We start from the raw sequence: 26,792 nt of genomic DNA on the forward strand, positions 1-26,792 counted from the left end.
AGTATCCTTCCCTATCTTGGATCAAACCTGACTAGTTCTCAATCTCCAAATGCTATATGACCCCTATGGGTTTAGTGCTTCACGAATACAATGTTAATAATATTCCCCCTCTCAGCCACTACTAGATACTCTGGAAATAGTAACGATCCCAATGGAAATAAGTCACTTTGATTTTTTTGATTATCTTAGATAATTTCCACGTTACTATGTACGATAACTGTATTTGTGTGTACCTGTACCTAAATAAACTTACTTGCCAGCACACATGGGTACCTTCATGGCTATTTACATACCCTGGTCACTGCCAGCACACACAATACCTTTATTTCTACAGGTATATACAGGCTTAGCTGACATCAATGACTTGGTGGCTAAAGCTCTCGCTTCACACGGCGAGGGTCTGGGTTCGATTCCCGGCAAGGGTAGAAATATTAGGCGTATTTCTTTATACCGGTTGTTTATGTTCACCCATCAGTAATGTGGGTACCTGGGTGTTAGTCGACTGGTGTGGATCCCATCCTGGGACAAAACTGACCTAATTTGCCTGAAATGCTTTGCATAACCAACGGCTTTCTATATAATAGTATGTCATTGATGTCAGCTAGGCCTATATACCATGTACATGCACTTGTAGTAAATAAAGATATTATTATTATAGAAAGCCGCTTTTTATGTAGAGCATTTCGGGCTCCATATCAAAAATATGCTCTATGAATAGAAACATGTTTAGGCTGTTCCGGTCTTGTTTTAACTCAAACATAACTCTCACCCCATTGGCACTTCCATGGCACGTATGTTTACCCCTCATTGGTTAGTGACACTCCTTATAATGACAAATTTTTATCCCTTTCCTTGGTCTGTATTTTTAAACCCCTCAAGGGAGGTTCCTTGACGCTGGTGAGGGGCTCTTGATCTAGGGAATTGGATCTGTGTTCCAGTTCTCTGAATTAAGTCTGAATACCGTTCATTCACCCCCCACCCCCACACACCAGTGCTGTATAATCGCTACGGGTTTAGTGCTCCCCCATGATTATAGTAATGCAATTTTAAATCTATGGAATCTCTGACTTATGTTTTAAAAGCGAGTTAGAAGACTTAATTTTGTATCATTTATAAGACGCATGTGCATCTCCTGGGTATCTTTATTAAAAGACGTTTCGCCCACCAGAGGTTGTATCGGTGTAGAGTAGAGCGACGTAGCAGTAGCAATATGGTCACTAGTGGAAGGTGAGGCCTATGAGGTAGGCCAGAGATTTATCAATCGAGTTTCCTACAAGAAAGCTAGTGGTCATTCTAGAAGTTGAGCAATGCAGAAGTAATAGATGTGGTCATATGTGGGCGATGTTCGCTAGTGGAAGATCAGGTCCATAAGATGGGCACTGTCAATCTCTCGGTATTATAATAATGTTGGTAGAATTACCGACAATATGTAAAGTAAAAGGACACAAGTGCAACTAATGTGACATTTTATTGTGGCAATGTTTCGCTCTCCAGGAGCTTTGTCAAGCCGTTACAAACAGTACATGGACACAGTGGCTCAGTGAGGTGTTTGTAGATGAATGGTTCAGAGAACCGACATGTTGATAAATTAGACACATGTGCAACTCTTGGGTATCTTTATTGAGGAAACGTTTCGCCACACAGTGGCTTCATCAGTCCATACGTAGGAGAAACTTGAAGAACAGGAGGAGAATGAGGTAATCAGTCCCTCAACCTTGAGTCGATGTATTCAGTCCATCAATCTTGAATAGAATACCTATCAACTCAGAGTGAGGTGCAATACTAGTGATAGTAGTAGTAGTAGTAGTGACATAAGTTGTAGTAGTAGTAGTAATACAATATGGTAGAGCAATTAGCTCGTACATGAGTAAAAGGATATAAAAGCTATAACTTGGGTCCCCTCATGGAAGGTTCCTTGATGTTGGTGAGGGGCTCTTGATTTAGGGAATTGGATCTGTGCTCCAGTTCCCCGAATTAAGCCTGAATGCCTTCCACATCCCCCCCTCCCCTGGGCGCTGTATAATCCTACGGGTTTAGCGCTTCCCCCTTGATTATAATAATAATAATAATATAACTTGGGTAACATAAAAATAGGTTAGCCAAATATAGACTGGATAGAGAAGGCCTGTTTCAGTGTTCACTCTCTGTAATGTGCTTTGTGTAGTATTAACAGGAGAGACTATGTGATGGCAGGGTTTACTGTTTTCAGGAGGATTCTTGCTAGGACTTCAGAGATGGTGAAGCTGCCTTTGTTTGGTTTAATTGTATTCGAAACAGCGATTAGTGCTGACTCGAGGCACTTGCGTCTGCGGAAATTAGTTTCTTTGATCACTAATTGGGTGTCCCTGAATTTCATGAGATGATTGGTGGAATTTCGGTGTTGTACACAGGCGTTGTTCAAGTTATCGTTCCTACATGCGTAAATGTGTTCATTGAGGCGGGTGTCGAGGTTTCTTGCTGTTTCACCTACATAAATCTTGTCGCAGCCTCCACAGGGTATAGTGTAAACCCCTGCATTGACTGGTTCGTGGTGCTTTGATTCTGTCCTGGTCAGATCCTTTATTGAAGAGCTGGAAGCGATGGCGATTCTGGTGTCCATGTACTGTTTGTAACGGCTTGACAAAGCTCCTGGAGAGCGAAACGTTGCCACAATAAAATGTCACATTAGTTGCACTTGTGTCCTTTTACTTTACTCTCGGTATTATATATTTTTGATCTAGTAATGTTTGGTCTTCTCACCAGGAATTATACGAGAACTTTAGAATGTTCCTTTCGTTCTTAATACAGTGTTATATGAGCAGCTCTACGAGTCTTTTATTTTGTGTGTGCGTTTTATGAAGTTTGCAGAGTATCCGTTCATTTAGGTCCTGTGTGGTGTTGATTACCCACGAGGATTTGGCATACATGTGCAAATATGAAGACAAAGACACGTAGCAGAATAAGCTTTCAGTGAGACATCGTGTTTCCCTGTGAAGAGCTGTCATTTCATGATAAATCTTCACGCAGAACGAAACGTTCTTCCAATACAATTTTCTTCTACAACTTGTGTATATCTTTATACCTAACAATGTACCATTTCATCTGTACATGAATATAATAATGACAATCTATCAACCATCTACACCTTTACTCATGTTTAGAATCTATCGGGTAAAGAGAGTTGAGTACCTTCCTACGGTGATGCATCTAGGTGATAGGCGTCGAAGATAATGAATAACTAGCCTCGCAACAGAAACAAAATGTAGTGTAATGAGAATATTTATTAGTCAGCAGATGACCGTTATTGTTAATAAAGGATATTATTACACTGCAGTTGTGTCTCCATTGCATCGGTATTTCTTACTATTTTTCCTTATAACATAAAGATTCCCATATGTTGCATAAGTGTCTCAATCTTCAACTTGTCGGTTTTTCAAACCATTCATCACAATAACCTATCCCCATTTTCTTCCTCAGAGCCTGGTGACAACAGGTCCCCCTGCGAGGTCAAGGAGTGTTGGCCTAGTTTTATGGAACCCCGAGACACATCTCAGAGACGCTCTGGTAGCTCTGCTTCTACAGAAGATCCCCAGTCAGGTTTCTATGCTGGATCACTCGAAAAAAATGGATCACATACAAACGCTTGGTTACAAAAAAAATGTAGATCAGAGAGAGTTGGGACGTTACGAAGCAACACAGGGTCACATGGAGTTTGTGAATCTCCCCAAGGTAGCGGGCCACACAGAAAAATGTCATACAGACAAAATATGTCAGATAGACAGGATGTGTCAGACAGTGGAGGGAGTACAAGGAGTGCACGTTACTCCTGTGATGAGTGTGGGAAAGTTTTCACTCAGCGACAAGCAGTGAGGTACCACAAGGTTTGGCGTCACAACGCTGAGCGTCGCGGTCCGTGCCCACACTGCCACTACAAAGCTCCAGACACCACTAAACTCAGACTACACATCAAAAAAGTTCACCGAGGGTATATGCCCTACAAGTGCAGGTTTTGCCCTAAACAGTTCAAATGCCACTCCAACCACAAAGAACACGAAGCACGTCATCAAGGAGAAGGGGACTTCGAGTGCCACCTTTGCGACAAGAAATTTGCTCTCCAGTCGTCTCTGGCTCGGCACGTTCGCTACCACAAAGGAGAACGACCATTCTGCTGCCACCACTGTGGTAAAAGCTTTAAATCTAAACCCCATCTTCAGCGCCACATTACCTGTCTCCACCTGAAGGAGAAACGGGTAGTATGTGAGGTGTGTGGTGCTGCTCACCACAACAACTGGAACTTGAAAATACACATGAAGACTCACCAAGTGAGTGATCACAACAGAGAACACATCTGTAGTCACTGTGGCAGTCAGTTTAAAAACAGCTCCAGTTTGATGGTTCATATTCGTAAGGTACACACCGTCACTGTGGTCCAGTCGTCTAAAACTGCAGATGTGGAAGTCCAAACGCCAGAGAGCTCGGGGAAGCAGCTTACCTCGATATTTGAAGAACCAGCGAGGAAAACCAAAGACGAGTTGGCCCACCAGGAGGACACTGAGGGTTCACTCATAGTCATCGGGGAGGTCCTGTCATCTACACCTCCCCAGATGACGGAACATCGCACCATAGTTATCGATGGAGGTTCCCAAGATAACTTGCAACAGCTACCTGAAGGCTTTGCTTACAATGACTTTACTGAAGACTCGTCCATGCACACTTTGGAATTGTACTCTTGTGACGCCTGTTTCATGGTCTTCCAGTCAGAAGGAGAGTTGCTACAGCACAATTGTACTCATACATTCACCACTAGTTACTAGCGTTCCTCTCTTGTCTACCAGCTCACGAGCAAATAATGAGTACGGTTATAACAGGGCAGACTATACATAGTAATCATATTGTATATTATATAATAAATTAAATATTTACCGAAGTTGTCGTTCTATTTGCCTCAGACTCCCTGAAGATTTGTGGCTCACATCAAGAAGTGTAATCAAGCAAATAAGTAGATGTATTTCGGTCGCTACGTGATCCGAGAAAGGTATCCACTTATTCTATAAGCCCAGCCTCCTCTACCTAGATGCACGCAAAAGGAATAATGGAGGGTGGTCATAAAATTCCAATGCACAAAAATATATATAAAAAATATAAGTGTGTGTGTATTTTTGTACGTTTGAATTACTGTACCTATGTGCACTTTCGTAAGTATACATGTGTGGGAGGTGTACACTGAGGTACTCACACTGGTTTAGCGCTTTACTTAATGTATTAATCCAAGAAGAAAGATGGAGGTGTGTCTTGACTAGGATGAAGGAATGCTCTCTAAACAAATTGAAGCTACCCTCCTCTTCCCTGGATTAAACTTCGAGTTTCTCCCATTACTCAGGCGCTGTTGGACCCTAACGTATCGATTTTATTTCGTTCATAACTCGAGAACCTCTCGAGTTATGAACGAAATATTCAAATATTTTTAATGCTTGTGTACAGTAATGAGGGCCAGATTAAAAAAAATGGCTTGTGGAGGAGCCCTGTGACCAAGGTTATTGAAGCCGTCCCCAGCATCCTGAAATGGTTGGGCTTCGAAATGAGCCGAGGTAGGATAACAGCCTGTAAAACTGTATGTAGATACAGAAATTCATACGCAACATGGAGGCAACATGATTATGTTGATCTGTTACAACAAGATTTCAGTATTTATTAGCTGAATAACCTAACACCAGTCATTCAGTTTGTGACTTTGTAAATGGTCCAAGTCGGACCGAAATGTCGTCGTAAGCTCCTCTCTTCTATGTGCGGGTTATTTGTGTATCGTTCCAGTCACGGTATTGTGCCTTTTTTTTTTTTTGTTATTCAGTTACTCACTACTTATACAGTAGTTACATATTACCCTCAGCAGTGACCAATGTTCATGTAACAGGCTTGACCCAGTTACCCTCCCTGCCATCTACGCTCCATTTTTGACACCTCTGTATACATTGGCACTCTGGGCAGGAGAGTGCCAAGCTCCGCAGTGATTGTTCTCTCACACCTGCCTTGATCATAATGATGATGTCCTCTTACACTTGCATTGATCATGATATGGAAAACGTGAGGAAATTAAAACTATATCGGATTATAAAACAAATTCCAACTACACAATAAAGCGAAAAACTAATGTAAAAGACCTGGGAGTGATCGTGTCAGAGGCTTTCACCTTCAAAGTCCATAACATTGTATCAATCGCATCTGCTAGAAAAATGACAGGATGGATAATGAGAACCTTCAAAACTAGGGATGCCAAGCCCATGATGACACTCTTCAGGTCGCTTGTTCTATCTAGGCTGGAATATTGCTGCACACTAACAGCACCTTTCAGGGTAGGTGAAATTGCTGCCTAGAAAATGTACAGAGAACCTTCACGGCACACATAACTGCCATAAAACACCTAAATCCTGGGAACGCTTGAAGTTCCTCAACTTGTACTCCCTGGAACGCAGGCGGGAGAGATGCATGATTATGTACACTTGGAAAATCCTAGAGGGATTAGTACCAAACTTGCACACGAAAATCACTCCCTACGAAAGCAAAAGACTCAGCAGACGATGCAACATCCCCCCAATGAAAAGATGGGGTGCCACTAGCACGATTAAGAGACAACATAATTAGTGTCAGGGGCCCAAGACTGTTCAACTGCCTCCCAGCATACATAAGGGAGATTACAAATAGACCCCTGGCTGTCTTCAAGCAGTCACTGGACAGGCACCGAAAGTCAGTATCTGACCAGCCGGGCTGTGGTTCGTACGTCGGGTTGCATGCGGCCAACGGCAACAGCCTGGTTGATCAGGCCCTGATCCACCATGAGGCCTGGTCACAGACCGGGCCGCGGGGGCGTTGATCCCCGAAACCCTCTCCAGGTATACCTACTCCAGGTATGAATGTGCTCTGAAGCAAGGCAGTATACCACCGTAGAGTAAACGCATCACAGCGGTTGCTTGATCCACTACACGAGGGTCACCAGTACACCAGTCGAGAATACCTAAACACCTAAAATCAAGAATTAAAGCACGCTCAGTGTGTGTATATATATATATATATATATATATATATATATATATATATATATATATATATATATATATACTGAGAGTCATACACTTCTCGCTGTTATGAAAAAGACTTTCGTCAAATAACCCTGAAGGGTTATTAACCCAGGATAACCAAAGAAAGCCAAGTAGTGTGGCTTATTGCCATTGGGGGCCTCAGGTCCTCTTCCCCTGGATGCCACTTAAAATTTGCGACTAACTATTAGGTACCTATTTACTGAGGCGATCAGGGACAGCAGGTAAATGGAGCCTAATTCTCATCTACACGTCATGAAGAAGAAGAGGAGGAGGAGGAGGAGGAGGAGGAGGAGGAGCGTGAATCACCAAAAGCCTCCTGGCAACCCCCATCTGAGTGGTATAAAAGGCTTCAATTCTTTAGTTTAAGCCTCTGATGCTATTATTATTACTATATCACGGGGAAAGCGCTAAATCTTTAGGGAACCTCCCATTTCCTAGGGGAAATGAGAGATAACTATACTTGATTAGAAGAAGGGGTTGGGATAGTTTCAATTCCTTAAATTATGATATTTTCACCAGCATCAACACCCCGTTCTTGAAGGGAGGCCTGTGTCGCTGAAGAGAGACCTATGCCCTTGAAGGGAGACTGTGCCCCTGAAGGGAGACCTATGCCCTTGAAAGGAGGCCTATGCCCCTGACGGGAGGTGTTCCCTTGAAGAGAGGCCTGTGCACTGTATAAGAGGAGGAACACGATATATACCTCGAGAGGTGTATGCCTCTCAAGGTAAATAATGCATATATAATGGTGAGAATTTACTTTCATCCCTATTTTAGGGATTAAAATATTCCTGTCTGCTGGTGAAATGGTTACGTGCAGGCTTAATGATCCAAGACAGGATTAAAGATGAAGAAAGTCGAAAAGACTATTGTCGACACTACCATTTCTTTCAGCGGACGAATGTGATTCAGGTATCAAGAAAGACACGAAGAAAGCCATTAGTGAGGGTAATGAGAGGATGATGGTGAGTGTTCGTGTCACTGATAGTGATAGCAGGAATTTTTGATGGTGATTGTGTAGACGATGGTAACAGTGGCAGCGGTACCTATGCTGGTGGTATACCGGGATGGTGAAGATGCTAGTGAAGGGGTGGTGGCGGTAGTGGGGTTGTGATAGGGGTGGCGTTGGAGGTGGAGGTGGTTGTGGTAGTAGGGGTGGCGTTGGAGGTGGAGGTGGTTGTGGTACAGGGGTGGCGTTGGAGGTGGAGGTGGTTGTGGTAGTAGGGGTGGTGTTGGGGGTGAATGTGGTTGTGGCTATAGAGATGGTTTTGGAGGTGTTGGTGACTGTAGTGATGCTAAAGTAAGGGAGGTATACAGGGGTTGGCACGACGATGACACCATCTAGCAGGTACCAACACACACACACACACACACACACACACACACACACACACACACACACACACACACGGGTAGCCTGTGCCATGGGCAGTACACCAGTGTGGGCAATGCCACAGTGAAGGAAAGACTATGTTGGTCTCTCCCTGAGAGGTGAGACCTGCACTTCAAACAACTCACCCAAGAACTACCAAAATTTACCCAAGCAGCGCTATTCTTCCACTGACAGTGGACGGAGGATTGAGCCTCCAACACACCTGCCACTGAATGATCCATGCGGGTTTACTGCTCAAATTGGAAATAAATAAATAAATAAATAAATAAATAAATAAACAGTGCCACATGGATAGACCTACCTTCTACGAGAACCATTTAGGCCCAAACAATTCATCTTTATCACTGGTGACATCAAGAAAACGAACGAGTGCTGCAGCCTCCGCTACTCCTATACCCACAAGGGTATAGCGCTCCACATACACATAACAATATGACTCAGCTAGAGTGTAACTACAAAGTGAACATTTCTATATGATGATCGTGACAAAAGTAAATAATACCGAGAAGTTGGTGAGCTACGCACACATATGTGAAATATTTTCTTAATCTTTACTATCTTCTTTTTTTTTCATTTCTGAACTACCTGTTTTTGTCGATCCTCAAAGTATAATCTAACTCTTGCTAGGCAGATCTGACCACTTTGTTATTGTGAGAGCAAGGGAAAAAATACCTGTGATGTCTCTGTGAGTTTGTTGTCTTACATTCTACGGAAGTCTTTGTGAGGTGTTATCATATGAAAGGGAGACGTGATGAGTATCAGGCGAGTCTTGAGTAACATTAGTGCCTGAAGCAGCCTTTACACCCACACCAGCTCACAAGTAAGTATCCAGCTTTATAAGCACACATTATTATTACTTTATAGCAATTTATATAGATATCTATACCAGTATCTCTTCAAATCACTGTTTCAGTATCTTTCTCTAATAGAATCTATCGATGCAGCATTTAATTAAATCCTTAATATATATATATATATATATATATATATATATATATATATATATATATATATATATATATATATATATATATATATATATATATATATATATATAAATATATATATATATATATATATATATATATATATATATATATGCAAAACAACCACTGTGAAAGAATAGAGAAATTCCAAGCGCTTTCGTGACTACTCACATAGTTCCTTGATAATGTGAGTAGTCACGAAAGCGCTTGGAATTTCTCTATTCTTTCACAGTGGTTGTTTTGCATATCCTAAAATCACCTGTTTACTGTGATCTTAGTGCATATATATATATATATATATATATATATATATATATATATATATATATATATATATATATATATATATATATATATATATATATATATATATATATATATATATATGTAAGTACCACCTCTATAGCTGGACTGGGGACCCTCATCCTCAGAGAAGACAAAAACGTACCTCAGAGAAAACTCAAGGTTCTCCCCGGAGCTGTTTGAATATTTTCTTCTCCTACCACCCCTATATTTTATATTCTGTGTGAACATTTATTAATAAACAGAATGCATTTACAGAAAAACACAAACATGAATACAATGGTACAATGTATTAAAGATCATGAATTTCCTCCAGCTCCTCCGAAGCCGGACGCGAGCCTAGTATGCAGCAAGCATTTACTCTTTGGATGGCCATGCTGAGGCGCTGGAACATGAAAGTGGCTGCCCTTGGGTCCCTGGTGGTATCGATGAGTCTGGAACCCAATTCTTTAAGGAAACGTGTGGCATTTTTTCCCCATGATCCCAAGTTCTCTGATCCCACTGAGACAAATTGATACTGTTGGCTTATGTCCCTGTACTTGCTGATTTTGTACTCCTCCCTGTGGTCAGCAGCTCCTCCCTGTCGCCCCACACTGTGATGGATATAGGTGTCAGCCAGTGTGGACACACAGGTATAGTCCCATGCTAAGAGCTTGCCATTCTTCCAAGTATAGATGGTGATCCCATAGGGGGGGTTTGCTGGGTTGTGGGTACTGTTGGCTGCTAGTGATCGGCCCCTCAAGGAAGGTTCCTTGATGTTGGTGAGGGGCTCTTGATTTAGGGAATTGGATCTGTGCTCCAGTTCCCCCAATTAAGCCTGAATGCCTCCCACATCCCGCCCCAGGCGCTGTATAATCCTCCGGGTTTAGCGCTTCCCCTTAATAATAATAATAATAATAATAATAATGCTAGTGATCGGGGCTCCCTCTCGGCTGGGCATCCAACTGTAGCAAGGGTTCTCTTAATGATGTCGTTGACCTCATTGTGTCTTGCATGCCAGCCCTTGGTTTTGGAACATATATATATATATATATATATATATATATATATATATATATATATATATATATTTATTTTTTATTATCACACCGGCCGAGTCCCACCAAGGCAGGGTGGCCCGAAAAAGAAAAACTTTCACCATCATTCACTCCATCACTGTCTTGCCAGAAGGGTGCTTTACACTACAGTTTTTAAACTGCAACATTAACACCCCTCCTTCAGAGTGCAGGCACTGTACTTCCCATCTCCAGGACTCAAGTCCGGCCTGCCGGTTTCCCTGAATCCCTTCATAAATGTTACTTTGCTCACACTCCAACAGCACGTCAAGTATTAAAAACCATTTGTCTCCATTCACTCCTATCAAACACGCTCAAGCATGCCTGCTGGAAGTCCAAGCCCCTCGCACACAAAACCTCCTTTACCCCCTCCCTCCAACCCTTCCTAGGCCGACCCCTACCCCGCCTTCCTTCCACTACAGACTGATACACTCTTGAAGTCATTCTGTTTCGCTCCATTCTCTCTACATGTCCGAACCACCTCAACAACCCTTCCTCAGCCCTCTGGACAACAGTTTTGGTAATCCCGCACCTCCTCCTAACTTCCAAACTACGAATTCTCTGCATTATATTCACACCACACATTGCCCTCAGACATGACATCTCCACTGCCTCCAGCCTTCTCCTCGCTGCAACATTCATCACCCACGCTTCACACCCATATAAGAGCGTTGGTAAAACTATACTCTCATACATTCCCCTCTTTGCCTCCAAGGACAAAGTTCTTTGTCTCCACAGACTCCATATATATATATATATATATATATATATATATATATATATATATATATATATATATGTTCTCTGAACTAATCTGCTTGGACTTCCTGCTCATTTCTGCAATACTGCAAGGTCCTGATGTGTTCACTGCAACACGAAAGGCTACAGCTATCATTCAATTCCCCCTATGGTTGTTTTGCATACCAATATAATAGCTAAAACATGTTCTGATAAGCTAATTCTAAGCCTGTTTGACGTATAAAATTAACAGGTTGGTTAACTGGGTATAAAGCCTATTGACTGGTTATTAAGGCTTCATGTCACTCGTTCACCACCAGTCCAAGTCAGAGCGAAAAGTATTTACAAACAATTATTAAACTAGACTCTCAGCATGTATACACCTCACCTTGTGTATATCCTCCTGATTAAAAATGAGAAAGTTTGAAAGTGAATTACAAGTATTTGTGGAACCAATTAGCAGTATGTATACCTGGAGAGGGTTTCTGGGGTCAACGCCCCCGCGTTGTGGTGGATCAGGGCCTGATCAACCAGGCTGTTGCTGTTGGCCGCAGGCAACCCGACGTACGAACCACAGCCCGGCTGGTCAGGTACTGACTTTAGGTGCCTGCCCAGTGCCTTCTTGAAGAAAGCCAGGGGTCTATTCGTAATCCCCCTTATGTATGCTGGGAGGCAATTGAACAGTCTTGGGCCCCGGACACTTATTGTGTTGTCTCTCAATGTACTCGTGGCGCACCTGCTTTTCATCGGTGGAATGTTGCATCTCCTGCCGAGTCTTTTGCTTTCACAGGGAGTGATTTTCGTGTGCAGGTTTGGTACCAATCTCTCCAGGACCTTCCAAGTGTATAATATCGTGTATCTCTCTCGCCTGCGCTCCAGGGATTACAGATCAAGGACCTTCAACCGTTCCCAGTAATTTAGGTGCCTTATCGTACTTATGTGTGCCGTGAAAGTTCTTTGTACACTCTCCAGGTCTGCAATGTCGCCAGCCTTGAAGGGGGCCTTTAGTGTACAAGTGACCAGAAGAGCATCATCATGGGCTTGGCATCCCTTGTATTGAAGGTTCTCATTATGTATCCTGTCATTTTCTAGCAGATGCGATTGATACACTGTTATGGTGTTTGAAGGTGAGATCCACTGACATGATCACTTCCAGGTCTTTCACATTAGTTTTTCGCTCTATTGTATGGTTGGAATTTGTCACTAATTGTAACATAACTTGCTACAATTTTAGATTCATAACCTTTTAAAACTTTTTTACTTATTTTATAGCCATGATGTAATAGGTAGCAGCAGATCCCGACACTCGCCACTCACGCAGGCTCACCAGCCTCATCTGGAGAGAGTTCCGGGGGTCAACGCCCCCGCGGCCCCTGGGGCACATTAAGACTCTTGTTGGCTTTGAGATCGTTTCCAATATAGAAAGGAATGTTATTTCTCATGTAATGATATAAATCATGAGGTGTTACGTCGGGAAGCGATGCACTGGAACACTGGACAACCTAGTGGAACAGGTCACCTGGCAGCAGCTGCGCTTTGTTCTTCTTCCTCTTAGCTGAAACTTCTGTAGATTCAATTCATCTGTATCGCCCCAGCCCACACTCACACACACATACACATTCCTGGCGGGGCCAGGAGCTAAGAATCGACCCCTGTAACCACAAATAGGTGAGTAGGTGAGTACATACACGCACACACACACACACACACACACACACACACACACACACACACACACACACACACACACACACACACACACACACACACACAGGAGGGGCCAGGAGCTAAGACTCGACCCCTGCAACCACAAATAGGTGAGTACATAGTAGAGCTGCAAGTGGAGAGAATAACAGGAGTTGAATGGGAAAAGCCTGACTATAAAAGAGGGGACTACATAGGGTTGAAGAACTTCCTGCGGGAGGTCCAGTGGGACAGAGAACTGGCAGGAAAACCAGTAAATAAAATGATGGAATATGTAACAACAAAATGCAAGGAGGCAGTGGAAAGGTTTATTCCCAAGGGCAACAGTAACAACGGGAAGACCAGAACGAGCCCCTGGTTTACCCGACGGTGTAAGGAGGCAAAAACAAAGTGCAATAGAGAATGGAAAAAGTACAGAAGGCAGAGAACACACGAAAATAGGGAGATCAGTCGCAGAGCCAGGAATGAGTACGCACAGGTAAGGAGGGAGGCCCAACGACAGTATGAAAATGACATAGCATCGAGAATCAAGACTGACCCGAAACTGTTGTATAGCCACATCAGGAGGAAGACAACAGTCAAAGACCAGGTGATCAGATTAAGGACAGAAGGTGGAGAACTCACAAGAAATGATCAGGAGGTATGTGAGGAGCTGAACAGGAGATTTAAGGAAGTTTTTACAGTAGAAACAGAAGGGCTGTGGGAAGACAGCACAGAAGGGAACATAAGAGGGAATATACCAACAAGTGTTGGATGACATACGAACAACTGAGGAGGAGGTGAAGAAGCTCTTAAGTGACCTTGACACCTCAAAGGCGATGGGACCGGACATCTCCCCATGGGTCCTTAGAGAAGGAGCAGAGATGCTGTGCGTGCCTCTAACCACAATCTTCAACACATCCCTTGAAACTGGGCAACTACCTGAGAAATGGAAGACAGCTAATGTAGTCCCCATATTTAAGAAAGGAAACAGAAACGAGGCACTAAACTACAGACCTGTGTCTCTGACATGTATTGTGTGTAAAGTCATGGAGAAGATTATCAGGAGGAGAGTGGTCGAACACCTGGAAAGGAACAAGATTATAAATGAAACCCAGCATGGGTTTCATTTATAACGATAACGACATACAAGATACTGCGGGGAACAGACAAGGTGGACAGAGATAGGATGTTCCAGAGAGGGGACACAGGGACAAGGGATCACAACTGGAAGCTGAAGACTCAGACGAGTCACAGGGACATTAGGAAGTATTTCTTCAGTCATAGAGTTGTCAGCAAGTGGAATAGCCTAGCAAGTGAAGTAGTGGAGGCAGGAACCATACATAGTTTTAAGAAGAGGTATGGCAAAGCTCAGGAAGCAGAGAGAGAACCCAGTAGCGATCAGTGAAGAGGCGGGGCCAGGAGCTGAGTCTCGACCCCTGCAACCACAATTAGGTGAGTACAATTAGGTGAGTACACACACACACAACAGGCCTAGTGTCTAATCGACATGTGCCTAGGACAAAATGGTAACTAACCCACACTACTACACTAACTGACCTCGTTGAAAGTCCAACCTTTGACACACTCTGAATTTTTTTTAATGGAAATTAACCTACTGCACTATCTTTGATGTCAATTTTACACTTGCACTCAACGCAGACCTGGAACTAGGTCTGGCACTAAAAACACCAAGAAGAAGAAGATGATTCAGAAGTATTGGTAAATAACATCTGGCAAACATAATTGAACCATCAATATTCTGTCAAACAAAACCGTCTCATTTAACTCTGTTGTTCCTCCAACTTCCATACAAAACTAATTACTCACATTGTCTCATTATATTTCTACTGTAACTTAGTAAGTTCCTTTATCACCAACTTCTTTATTCAGTCATTATATTTCTACTGTAACTTAGTAAGTTCCTTTATCACCAACTTCTTTATTCAGTCATTATATTTCTACTGTAACTTAGTAAGTTCCTTTATCACCAACTTCTTTATTCAGTCATCCCACAAAACTGAAGATCAATGAATTAGTTTAAAATAATAAATCATATTTTTAAAAGTGTACTTCTTGTACATTATGTATCTTTTATTGTACATATAATTGTAGTTAACTGTTGTACAAGTTTTACTTAACTCAACATTATTGTACATATAATTGTAGTTAACTGTTGTACAAGTTTTACTTAACTCAATATTACTGAATCACATTACAACATTAAGTCACATTTTTAAAAATTGTACCATTATTTATTAGCTACCTTTGTTATTTTGTATTTTTGTCTGAAATGTCTTACTAGTTAATGGCTTTGTTTTGTGTCCATCAGTGTTTTATTAAATGTAAACTTTATTAACTTTGTACAACTTAAAAACAAACAAATGAATTTGAAACTTGAATTATTTAATGACACTAAACAGTTACAGTGTCCTACCCGCTATTAGTTAATTGTTTAATGACACTGAACAGTTACAGTGTCCTACCCGCTATTAGTTAATTGTTTAATGACACTGAACAGTTACAGTGTCCTACCCGCTATTAGTTAATTGTTTAATGACACTAAACAGTTACAGTGTCCTACCCGCTATTAGTTAATGACACATTACTTAATGACACATTACTTAATGACACATTACATGACACATTACTTAATGACACAGTACTTAATGACACATTACTTAATGACACATTACTTAATGACACATTACTTAATGACACATTACTTAATGACACATTACTTAATGACACATTACATAATGACACATTACATAATGACACATTACTTAATGACACATTAGTTAATGACACATTAGTTAATGACACATTACTTAATGACACATTAGTTAATGACACATTACTTAATGACACATTAGTTAATGACACATTAGTTAATGACACATTAGTTAATGACACATTACTTAATGACACATTAGTTAATGACACATTACTTAATGACACATTACTTAATGACACATTACTTAATGACACATTAGTTAATGACATATTAGTTAATGACACATTACTTAATGACACATTAGTTAATGACACATTACTTAATGACACATTACATGACACATTACATGACACATTACTTAATGACACATTACATGACATTACTTAATGACACATTACTTAATGACACATTACATAATGACACATTACTTAATGACACATTACTTAATGACACATTACTTAATGACACATTACATAATGACACATTACTTAATGACACATTACATAATGACACATTACTTAATGACACATTACATGACACATTACATGACACATTACTTAATGACACATTAGTTAATGACACATTACTTAATGACACATTAGTTAATGACACATTACTTAATGACACATTACTTAATGACACATTACATGACACATTACATGACACATTACTTAATGACACATTACTTAATGACACATTACTTAATGACACATTACATAATGACACATTGCTTAATGACACATTACATAATGACACATTACTTAATGACACATTAGTTAATGACACATTACTTAATGACACATTACATGACACATTACATGACACATTACTTAATGACACATTACTTAATGACACATTACTTAATGACACATTACATAATGACACATTACTTAATGACACATTACATAATGACACATTACTTAATGACACATTAGTTAATGACACATTACTTAATGACACATTAGTTAATGACACATTACTTAATGACACATTAGTTAATGACACATTACTTAATGACACATTACTTAATGACACATTACTTAATGACACATTACTTAATGACACATTACATAATGACACATTACTTAATGACACATTACATAATGACACATTACTTAATGACACATTACTTAATGACACATTACTTAATGACACATTACTTAATGACACATTACATAATGACACATTACTTAATGACACATTACATAATGACACATTACATAATGACACATTACTTAATGACACATTACTTAATGACACATTACTTAATGACACATTACTTAATGACACATTACATAATGACACATTACTTAATGACACATTACATAATGACATTACTTAATGACACATTACTTAATGACACATTACATAATGACACATTACTTAATGACACATTACATAATGACATTACTTAATGACACATTACTTAATGACACATTACATAATGACACATTACCTAATGACACATTACATAATGACACATTACTTAATGACACATTAGTTAATGACACATTACTTAATGACACATTACTTAATGACACATTACTTAATGACACATTACTTAATGACACATTACTTAATGACACATTACATAATGACACATTACTTAATGACACATTACATAATGACACATTACATAATGACACATTACTTAATGACACATTACATAATGACACATTACTTAATGACACATTACATAATGACACATTACATAATGACACATTAGTTAATGACACATTACTTAATGACACATTAGTTAATGACACATTTCAACATGTTTCCTTACACCTGTTGTCCTGTTCACCTAGCAACAAGTAGGTACCTGGGTGTTAGTGGACTGGTGTGGTTGGCATCCTGGGTGGCCTGGGTGGCAAAGTTCTCGCTTCACATACGGAGGGTCCGGGTTCGATTCCCGGCGGGGTAGAAATATTTCGATGTGTTTCCTTACACCTATTGTCATATTCACCTAGCAGCAAGTAGGTACCTGGGTGTTAGTGGACTGGTGTGGGTGGCATCCTGGGAGACAAGATTGAAGACCACAATGGAAATAAGACAGACAGTCCTGGATGACGCACTGACTTTCTTGGGTTATCCTAGTTGGCTAACCCTCCAGTGTTAAAAATCCCAACAAAATATAATATGTGTGACCTGGAGTTCTAACCCCACCCGAGGTATGCTTGATAAAAGTGCTACAGTCTTGTCTGGCCAACACTCAATATTTTTATTTGTTTTATCTAATTTTTAAGGAAACTCCATGGAACTTACAATAATAATAATAATAATAATAATAATAATAATAATAATAATAATAATAATATCCTCCTTATTACATTAACTCAAACATAAAAAAATGAAATACCATTGTTATTGAATTTATCCTAAATATATAAATGTAAAATATAAATCATAAATACACACACAAACACACACACAAACACACACACAAACACACACACACACACACACACACACACAAACACACACACACACACACAAACACACACACACACACACACACACAAACACACACACACACACACACACACACACACACACACACACACACACACACACACACACACACACACACACACACACACACACACACACACAAACACACACACAAACACACACACACACACACACACACACACACACACACACACACACACACACACACACACACACACAAACACACACACAAACACACACACACACACACACACACACACACACACACACAAACACACACACAAACACACACACAAACACACACACACACACACACACACACACAAACACACACACACACACACACACACACACATACACACGGACAACTTGGTGTTCTCTTTATTTGATCATTCAGAGTTTAATCATGTTTTGTGGAGGTATTGAAGGCGTCTCATGTCCAGTGGACGCTTACGAGTCTTGTCAGCAAGTAAGTTTATTCAGGTATACACAAATACAGTTACATAGAATTATCATACATAGCAGCATATGTGTAGAGAACCTAGGATAACCCAAAAAAGTCAGACAGAGTGACTTATTTCCATTGGGGTCCTTTTACCTTATTATTATAATATAAAGGTTATAATATTTTCTTATTATTCTACAATGAAGATAACATCTTATTATCATACTAAAAAGACTATCTACTACACGAGGGTCATTAAGACTATCTACAATACGAGGGTCATTACTAGGAATATGGTAAAATTTACACGTATGTTAGCTAAAAAATAGAAAATCATTCCCCTCCCTTTCTGTAGCTACATTCATCAGACACCTTTTGGCACTCTTCTTGAACTGGTTCATGCTATGACTGGCTTTGACATGTGCGGGCAGTCTGTTCCATTCCTTTATTGCTGTACAATAAAAGGTGTTTGAAGCCTGTCTAATGACTGTGGGTACTACAAAGTTGTGCTCTCTCCCCCTAGTACTATGATTGCTTTGGTTCCCAACCTTGACAAAATTGACAGCAAGATATTCTGGACATTGTTTGTGAGCAATTTTATAAACACGATTTAGCTTCAGTTGTTTTACTCTGTCTTCAACATTCAGCATATCCAACTGCTGTAATTCATCCTGGCCTACATGTTCTCCTTGTCCCAACCCCAGGATGAATCTTACGATTTTGTTCTGGGTGATTTGCAGTCTATCTTTCAGTTTTTTTGTCAAGGCAGAGTACCAAGAAGAGCAAGCGTAATCCATATGGCATTGTATAAGGGCTAGACATAGGGTCCTGCGAGCCTCAGTAGGTAGACACTGTGCTTGTCTATACAGGAACTTCAGTCTGGCATTCGCTTTCTTTACTACACTGTTCCCTATCAATTCTCCCGACATGCATGGGTCAAAGGGGATTCCCAAATATTTTACTGATGAAACCAAAGTGATGGGCTCCCCATTACATTGAACATTAAAATTATTTACCCTTCTCAGTTTATGTTTTGTGCCAAAGAAATGGCTTCAGTTTTCCCTAGGTGTAATGATAGTTTGTTGTCTACTAACCATTTGCTGCAGGACTCCAGTTCCAGTGTTAAAACATTAGCAATATCTTGTGGGTCTTTACCTGACACTAACAGAGCACTGTCATCTGCATACAGTAGGAGTTTGCACTTGACACTGATAGGCATATCATTGACATAACATAAGAATAATAAGGGACCCAGAATACTACCTTGGGGAACTCCACATGTTATCGGCAGGGGTTCTGATTCTGTTTTGTTGATTTTGACTATTTGTCTCCTGTTGCTAAGGTAGGACTTAAACCAGTCTACAGAACCTATACCGATAGCTTGAAGTTTATTACATAATATATTGTGGTTGACAGTATCGAAGGCCTTTTGCAGGTCTAAGGTTACCATACCTATGAGGTTCCCCTTTGACATTTCAGTTCTCAGGTAATCCATCAGATTAATAAGGGAGGTGTCGGTTGAGTAGGATCTTCTAAAGCTCGATTGATAGCTATGGAGAATGTTGTTGTCATTAAGGTACTTAACTACTTGAGAATACACCGCCCTCTCTAGAATTTTAGATATTATACTGAGTATACTAACAGGCCTATAGTTGCTTACATCAGACCTACTATTTTTCTTGAAGATAGGAGTAACTCTGGCCTCCTTGAACCCCTCCGGTACGGTATTAGTGGTGATTGATAGATTTATTATGTGAGCAATAGGGAGTGACAGTTCAGAAGCACCATATTTTAGGAACTTAGACGGGATGTTATCAGGGCCTGTGCTCTTAGTTGGGTTTAACCTGCTTAGTTCTTTTTGAATAAAGTCATGAGATACACTTACTAGTTGACAACTGCTTGGGGTTACCCCTTTATTGGTATAGTATGTTTGAAACTTACTGAGAGTAAAAGGTAGATGGGATACAAGGAGAATAGAAGCATCAGGGAAGAGAGAGGTGAAGGTTTATAAACTAAAAGAGGAGGCAGTTAGGGTAAGATATAAACAGCTATTGGAGGATAGATGGGCTAATGAGAGCATAGGCAATGGGGTCGAAGAGGTATGGGGTAGGTTTAAAAATGTAGTGTTAGAGTGTTCAGCAGAAGTTTGTGGTTACAGGAAAGTGGGTGCGGGAGGGAAGAGGAGCGATTGGTGGAATGATGATGTAAAGAGAGTAGTAAGGGAGAAAAAGTTAGCATATGAGAAGTTTTTACAAAGTAGAAGTGATGCAAGGAGGGAAGAGTATATGGAGAAAAAGAGAGAAGTTAAGAGAGTGGTGAAGCAATGTAAAAAGAGAGCAAATGAGAGAGTGGGTGAGATGTTATCAACAAATTTTGTTGAAAATAAGAAAAAGTTTTGGAGTGAGATTAACAAGTTAAGAAAGCCTAGAGAACAAATGGATTTGTCAGTTAAAAATAGGAGAGGAGAGTTATTAAATGGAGAGTTAGAGGTATTGGGAAGATGGAAGGAATATTTTGAGGAATTGTTAAATGTTGATGAAGATAGGGAAGCTGTGATTTCGTGTATAGGGCAAGGAGGAATAACATCTTGTAGGAGTGAGGAAGAGCCAGTTGTGAGTGTGGGGGAAGTTCGTGAGGCAGTAGGTAAAATGAAAGGGGGTAAGGCAGCCGGGATTGATGGGATAAAGATAGAAATGTTAAAAGCAGGTGGGGATATAGTTTTGGAGTGGTTGGTGCAATTATTTAATAAATGTATGGAAGAGGGTAAGGTACCTAGGGATTGGCAGAGAGCATGCATAGTTCCTTTGTATAAAGGCAAAGGGGATAAAAGAGAGTGCAAAAATTATAGGGGGATAAGTCTGTTGAGTGTACCTGGTAAAGTGTATGGTAGAGTTATAATTGAAAGAATTAAGAGTAAGACGGAGAATAGGATAGCAGATGAACAAGGAGGCTTTAGGAAAGGTAGGGGGTGTGTGGACCAGGTGTTTACAGTGAAACATATAAGTGAACAGTATTTAGATAAGGCTAAAGAGGTCTTTGTGGCATTTATGGATTTGGAAAAGGCGTATGACAGGGTGGATAGGGGGGCAATGTGGCAGATGTTGCAAGTGTATGGTGTAGGAGGTAGGTTACTGAAAGCAGTGAAGAGTTTTTACGAGGATAGTGAGGCTCAAGTTAGAGTATGTAGGAAAGAGGGAAATTTTTTCCCAGTAAAAGTAGGCCTTAGACAAGGATGTGTGATGTCACCGTGGTTGTTTAATATATTTATAGATGGGGTTGTAAGAGAAGTAAATGCGAGGGTTTTGGCAAGAGGCGTGGAGTTAAAAGATAAAGAATCACACACAAAGTGGGAGTTGTCACAGCTGCTCTTTGCTGATGACACTGTGCTCTTGGGAGATTCTGAAGAGAAGTTGCAGAGATTGGTGGATGAATTTGGTAGGGTGTGCAAAAGAAGAAAATTAAAGGTGAATACAGGAAAGAGTAAGGTTATGAGGATAACAAAAAGATTAGGTGATGAAAGATTGAATATCAGATTGGAGGGAGAGAGTATGGAGGAGGTGAACGTATTCAGATATTTGGGAGTGGACGTGTCAGCGGATGGGTCTATGAAAGATGAGGTGAATCATAGAATTGATGAGGGAAAAAGAGTGAGTGGTGCACTTAGGAGTCTGTGGAAACAAAGAACTTTGTCCTTGGAGGCAAAGAGGGGAATGTATGAGAGTATAGTTTTACCAACGCTCTTATATGGGTGTGAAGCGTGGGTGATGAATGTTGCAGCGAGGAGAAGGCTGGAGGCAGTGGAGATGTCATGTCTGAGGGCAATGTGTGGTGTGAATATAATGCAGAGAATTCGTAGTTTGGAAGTTAGGAGGAGGTGCGGGATTACCAAAACTGTTGTCCAGAGGGCTGAGGAAGGGTTGTTGAGGTGGTTCGGACATGTAGAGAGAATGGAGCGAAACAGAATGACTTCAAGAGTGTATCAGTCTGTAGTGGAAGGAAGGCGGGGTAGGGGTCGGCCTAGGAAGGGTTGGAGGGAGGGGGTAAAGGAGGTTTTGTGTGCGAGGGGCTTGGACTTCCAGCAGGCATGCGTGAGCGTGTTTGATAGGAGTGAATGGAGACAAATGGTTTTTAATACTTGACGTGCTGTTGGAGTGTGAGCAAAGTAACATTTATGAAGGGATTCAGGGAAACCGGCAGGCCGGACTTGAGTCCTGGAGATGGGAAGTACAGTGCCTGCACTCTGAAGGAGGGGTGTTAATGTTGCAGTTTAAAAACTGTAGTGTAAAGCACCCTTCTGGCAAGACAGTGATGGAGTGAATGATGGTGAAAGTTTTTCTTTTTCGGGCCACCCTGCCTTGGTGGGAATCGGCCGGTGTGATAATAAAATATGTTTGAAACTTATCAGAGTCTGTGTTAAAGGTATTTGATGCAGCTGGTAGTTTACTTACTAGTGTTGATGCAACAGATGTGTAGTAGGAATTAAAGCAATTTGCCACCTTAGATGTTTCGTGGCATACCTCATTATCGATAGTGAGTACTATGTTAGACCTATCTACTGGCTTATGGCTATACCCCAACTGTTTTAGTTGTTGCCAGAGCTTTCTGGGGTTATGCTTATACTCTTCAATTTTTGAGCAGTAGTGCTTTGCCTTTGCTCCTTTTATAAGTCTCTGTACTCTGTTCCTCACCCTTTGGAATTCATTTAGTGCTGCAATATCCTGTCTGTTTGCTTTAAATCTTTTTAGCAGCTGGTCTCTGAATTTCATATTATCTAATATCTCAGTAGTCATCCAGGGTTCAGTTCTTCGTTTAATCCTAACCTCTTTAACTGGTGCAATATTATCAAGGATGGTAGTGAACATTGTTTTGAATTTTTCCCAGGCATCGTTTACGTCCGTGCAACTTGTTATCTCTGTCCAATCACAATTGTGTAGCCTATTTACCAGTGTTTCTTTACTGTAGTTTCTAGTTGACCTCATTTTTATTGTCCTGTGTAGGCCTATCCTATCCCTAGTGATTTTCCTGGTGCAGTAAATGATGAAATGATCACTAAGACCTGTGGTAATGACGCCTGACTGACTAATGTTCTCAGAGCGGTTACAAAGTATGTGGTCAATTAGGGTGGCTGAGAACTGCGTGATCCGGGTTGGAGTATTAATTAGTTGAGTGTAACTATTTAATCCTAGAATTTGCTTATACCTTTTGCATAGCCCGTCATTTTGCTGCTGAAAACAGATATTGAAGTCGCCCAGTATTATTGTCTCGCAATTGTTTTCAACTCCGGACAAGACTCTGGAAAAGTCTTCTAAGAACTGGTCCTGGGTAGGAGGGCGGTAACTAGTTCCTACTAAGATGGGTTTGGTCTTAGGAAGCAGCACTTCAAACCATAGAATCTCCAGTTTATTGCTATTTAAATCAGGTCTTGGGTTGTAAGCTAAGTCATTTCTAATGTAGGCACATACTCCACCACCCTTTCTGTTCCTATCTAAGCGTTTTATATTGTAACCATCTATTTTGACCTCGTCGTCAGTCACCGTATCATCCAACCAAGATTCAGAGATGGTTATAACTGCCGCCCTAATTTTGTTAGCTAGAATCCTAATCTCTGCCAATTTAGGAAGAAGTGATCTTGCATTGACATGAATAAAGTGAAGGCCTGTTTTCATAAAACAATCATAATCATCAATATATGGCAATGGGTCATTTGTATTAAAATTAGGTAAATCAATGTCATCACTGCTAAAGGGTAACTGTGCCAAAGTGCATTTGTTACACACAAAATGAATTCTGGCACCGTTGCTATAATTGTACATACATCCATCATGCACCCACCCCTTACACATTTTACATAAGGTACCTTTTCTGTTTTTCATGCGTACTTTAGTACAGTGTATGCACCTGTTTGGTAGTGTTTGAGATAATAATGGCTGTATTGTCTCACATTGACCTATGTATGCATTACATATGGAGTTACATATGGAGCTACAGATGTCCCTCTTAACATAATGATAAATGGATCACCTATCACAAAACTAACAGAGGGAAAATTCTTAGGAATCCACCTTGATAATAGACTCAAATTTCATACACATATACATCAAATTTCTAAGAAAATTTCCAAGACTGTAGGCATACTATCGAAGATACGGTACTATGTTCCACAGTCAGCCCTCCTGGCCCTATATCACTCTCTTATTTACCCCTATCTCACCTATGGAATTTGTGCATGGGGCTCAACAACAATTAACCATCTCAGACCACTAATTACCCAACAAAAGGCTGCAGTTAGAATGATAACAAATTCTCACTACAGGCAGCACACTCCACCAATATTCAATACACTAAACCTACTCACCATACAAAACATCCATACTTATTACTGCACCTATTACATACATAGAACACTTAACTCTGATATTAACCCTCCCCTCAAACATCTCCTTGCCAACCTCAACAGAACACATGACCATAACACAAGGCACAGATCACTCTTTGATGTTCCTCGTGTCCATCTCACACTATGCAAAAACTCAATGCACATAAAAGGCCCTAAAATCTGGAATTCATTACCTGTAAATATAAAAGAAACACAACCTGTTTATAAATTCAAGTCTCTTCTCAAAGATTACTTACTCACCCAAAACCAAATAAATACTGAATAACTGAACATTATAAATTGTATATCTTAAATGTTTCTCACAATTATATCACATAAATGTTAAACCTAAAACCCAATCTAACTTTATTATTTTTTAAATACACTACCTAACAGAATCACTACCTAACTGAATGCAACCATATGACCTGTCTTTGTAATACTCACTTGTGCTTTATAGTTATCTGTTTACATTAATGTTCTATCACTGATTTCATCATTGCTTAGTAGCAGCGCTGTATAGTCCTTGTGGCTTAGCGCTTCTTTTTGATTATAATAATAATAAAAATCATTGCTTAGTTAATCTTAAGTTAATTTTAAGCCAGCCCGTAATGCTATGCATAGTATAAGTGGCTTTGGCATACTGCTCTTATCTGTATTTTTTTGTACCTCTGTATGTGTGCACAAATTGGAAATAAATAAATAAATAAAAAAAATTCCTAGCTACTAGACCGTCATTATCACCGTCATTTATCTGTCTGTTTTGCCTCTGCACAATAGTTTGAGGTCCTGGATTAATTTGGATATCACCACTTAAGAGCGCTACAATAAGAGCTGTGTGCCACTGTTTTTGTTTGGGTATGCAGTGTTGCCATACCTTGCAGCGATAGTGACATTTACTTTTCTGGTAGGATGGCAACTGTTGGGCTTTTACTGTCCAGGGCGCTGTTACTCCATTCACCTTTTCCAGCCCCCATGACTGATTTCTTTCTTCATGGAATTGAAGAAGAAATATAAATATAATTATGGCAGCCTGTACCCCCCTAATGCCTGCCATTTTCACTCTTCGCTCTTTTACTCATATACAATAATATTTATTTCTCTTTTCCAGTCCCTAGTACACTTAGTATCTACTTTAGCAATCACCACTGAATTACTAGTAAAATTTCCTCTTCAAAACCCTCTTCACTGCTCACTTTTCCCTTAACTTCACACAACCCTTACAGTTAAACCCTTATTACACACTCCCCTTCCCACCTCACTTCACAGTCTGGCTTCCCCAATTAACTTCTAACTCCTTTCCATTCTGGTAGACCAGAAAGGTTTAATCCATGGTTTTATCCTTCCAAATCCCCCTCAATTCCATTTATCGGGGGTTGTGTGGTGTTGTTGACTGCCTGACCTGTTCTGCTGTCTCAGCCATTTTTAAAACACTGAGGGGAGTAACGCCACCTACAACCTGACTTTCCTTGAGTTTATAGATATATTTGGCGTTTTCTGCTATGATTCTCTCACTGTACACTGGTTAGCTGAA

At 40.3% G+C, this 26,792-nt stretch overlaps 2 protein-coding genes across 5 annotated transcripts in view; both read left to right on the forward strand.

Annotated features, from left to right (window-relative positions):
* Positions 1 to 4,906, forward strand: part of LOC128691101 (zinc finger protein with KRAB and SCAN domains 8-like) — a 79,915-nt gene extending 75,009 nt beyond the window's left edge. For both annotated transcript variants that reach the window (XM_070089174.1, XM_070089175.1), the window contains exon 14: positions 3,457 to 4,906. In XM_070089174.1, coding sequence (XP_069945275.1) covers positions 3,457 to 4,793 — 1,337 coding nt within the window. In that variant the 3' untranslated portion in view covers positions 4,794 to 4,906. The remainder of the gene's footprint in view (positions 1 to 3,456) is intronic.
* Positions 4,907 to 8,515: 3,609 nt separating this feature from the next.
* LOC128691149 (ras-related and estrogen-regulated growth inhibitor) overlaps positions 8,516 to 26,792 on the forward strand; it is a 64,282-nt gene continuing 46,005 nt past the window's right edge. Inside the window, exons 1-2 of one of the 3 annotated variants that reach the window (XM_070089184.1) lie at positions 8,516 to 8,561; positions 9,095 to 9,283. The gene's annotated coding sequence lies outside the window, so the exon portion shown is untranslated. Of the gene's footprint in view, positions 8,955 to 9,090; positions 9,284 to 26,792 lie in introns of all 3 variants that reach the window. The other 2 variants (XM_070089183.1, XM_070089182.1) reach the window with 2 other exon arrangements.

This window comes from Cherax quadricarinatus, chromosome 27 (assembly GCF_038502225.1).
Source record: "Cherax quadricarinatus isolate ZL_2023a chromosome 27, ASM3850222v1, whole genome shotgun sequence".
NCBI classification, from domain to species: Eukaryota; Metazoa; Arthropoda; class Malacostraca; order Decapoda; family Parastacidae; genus Cherax; species Cherax quadricarinatus.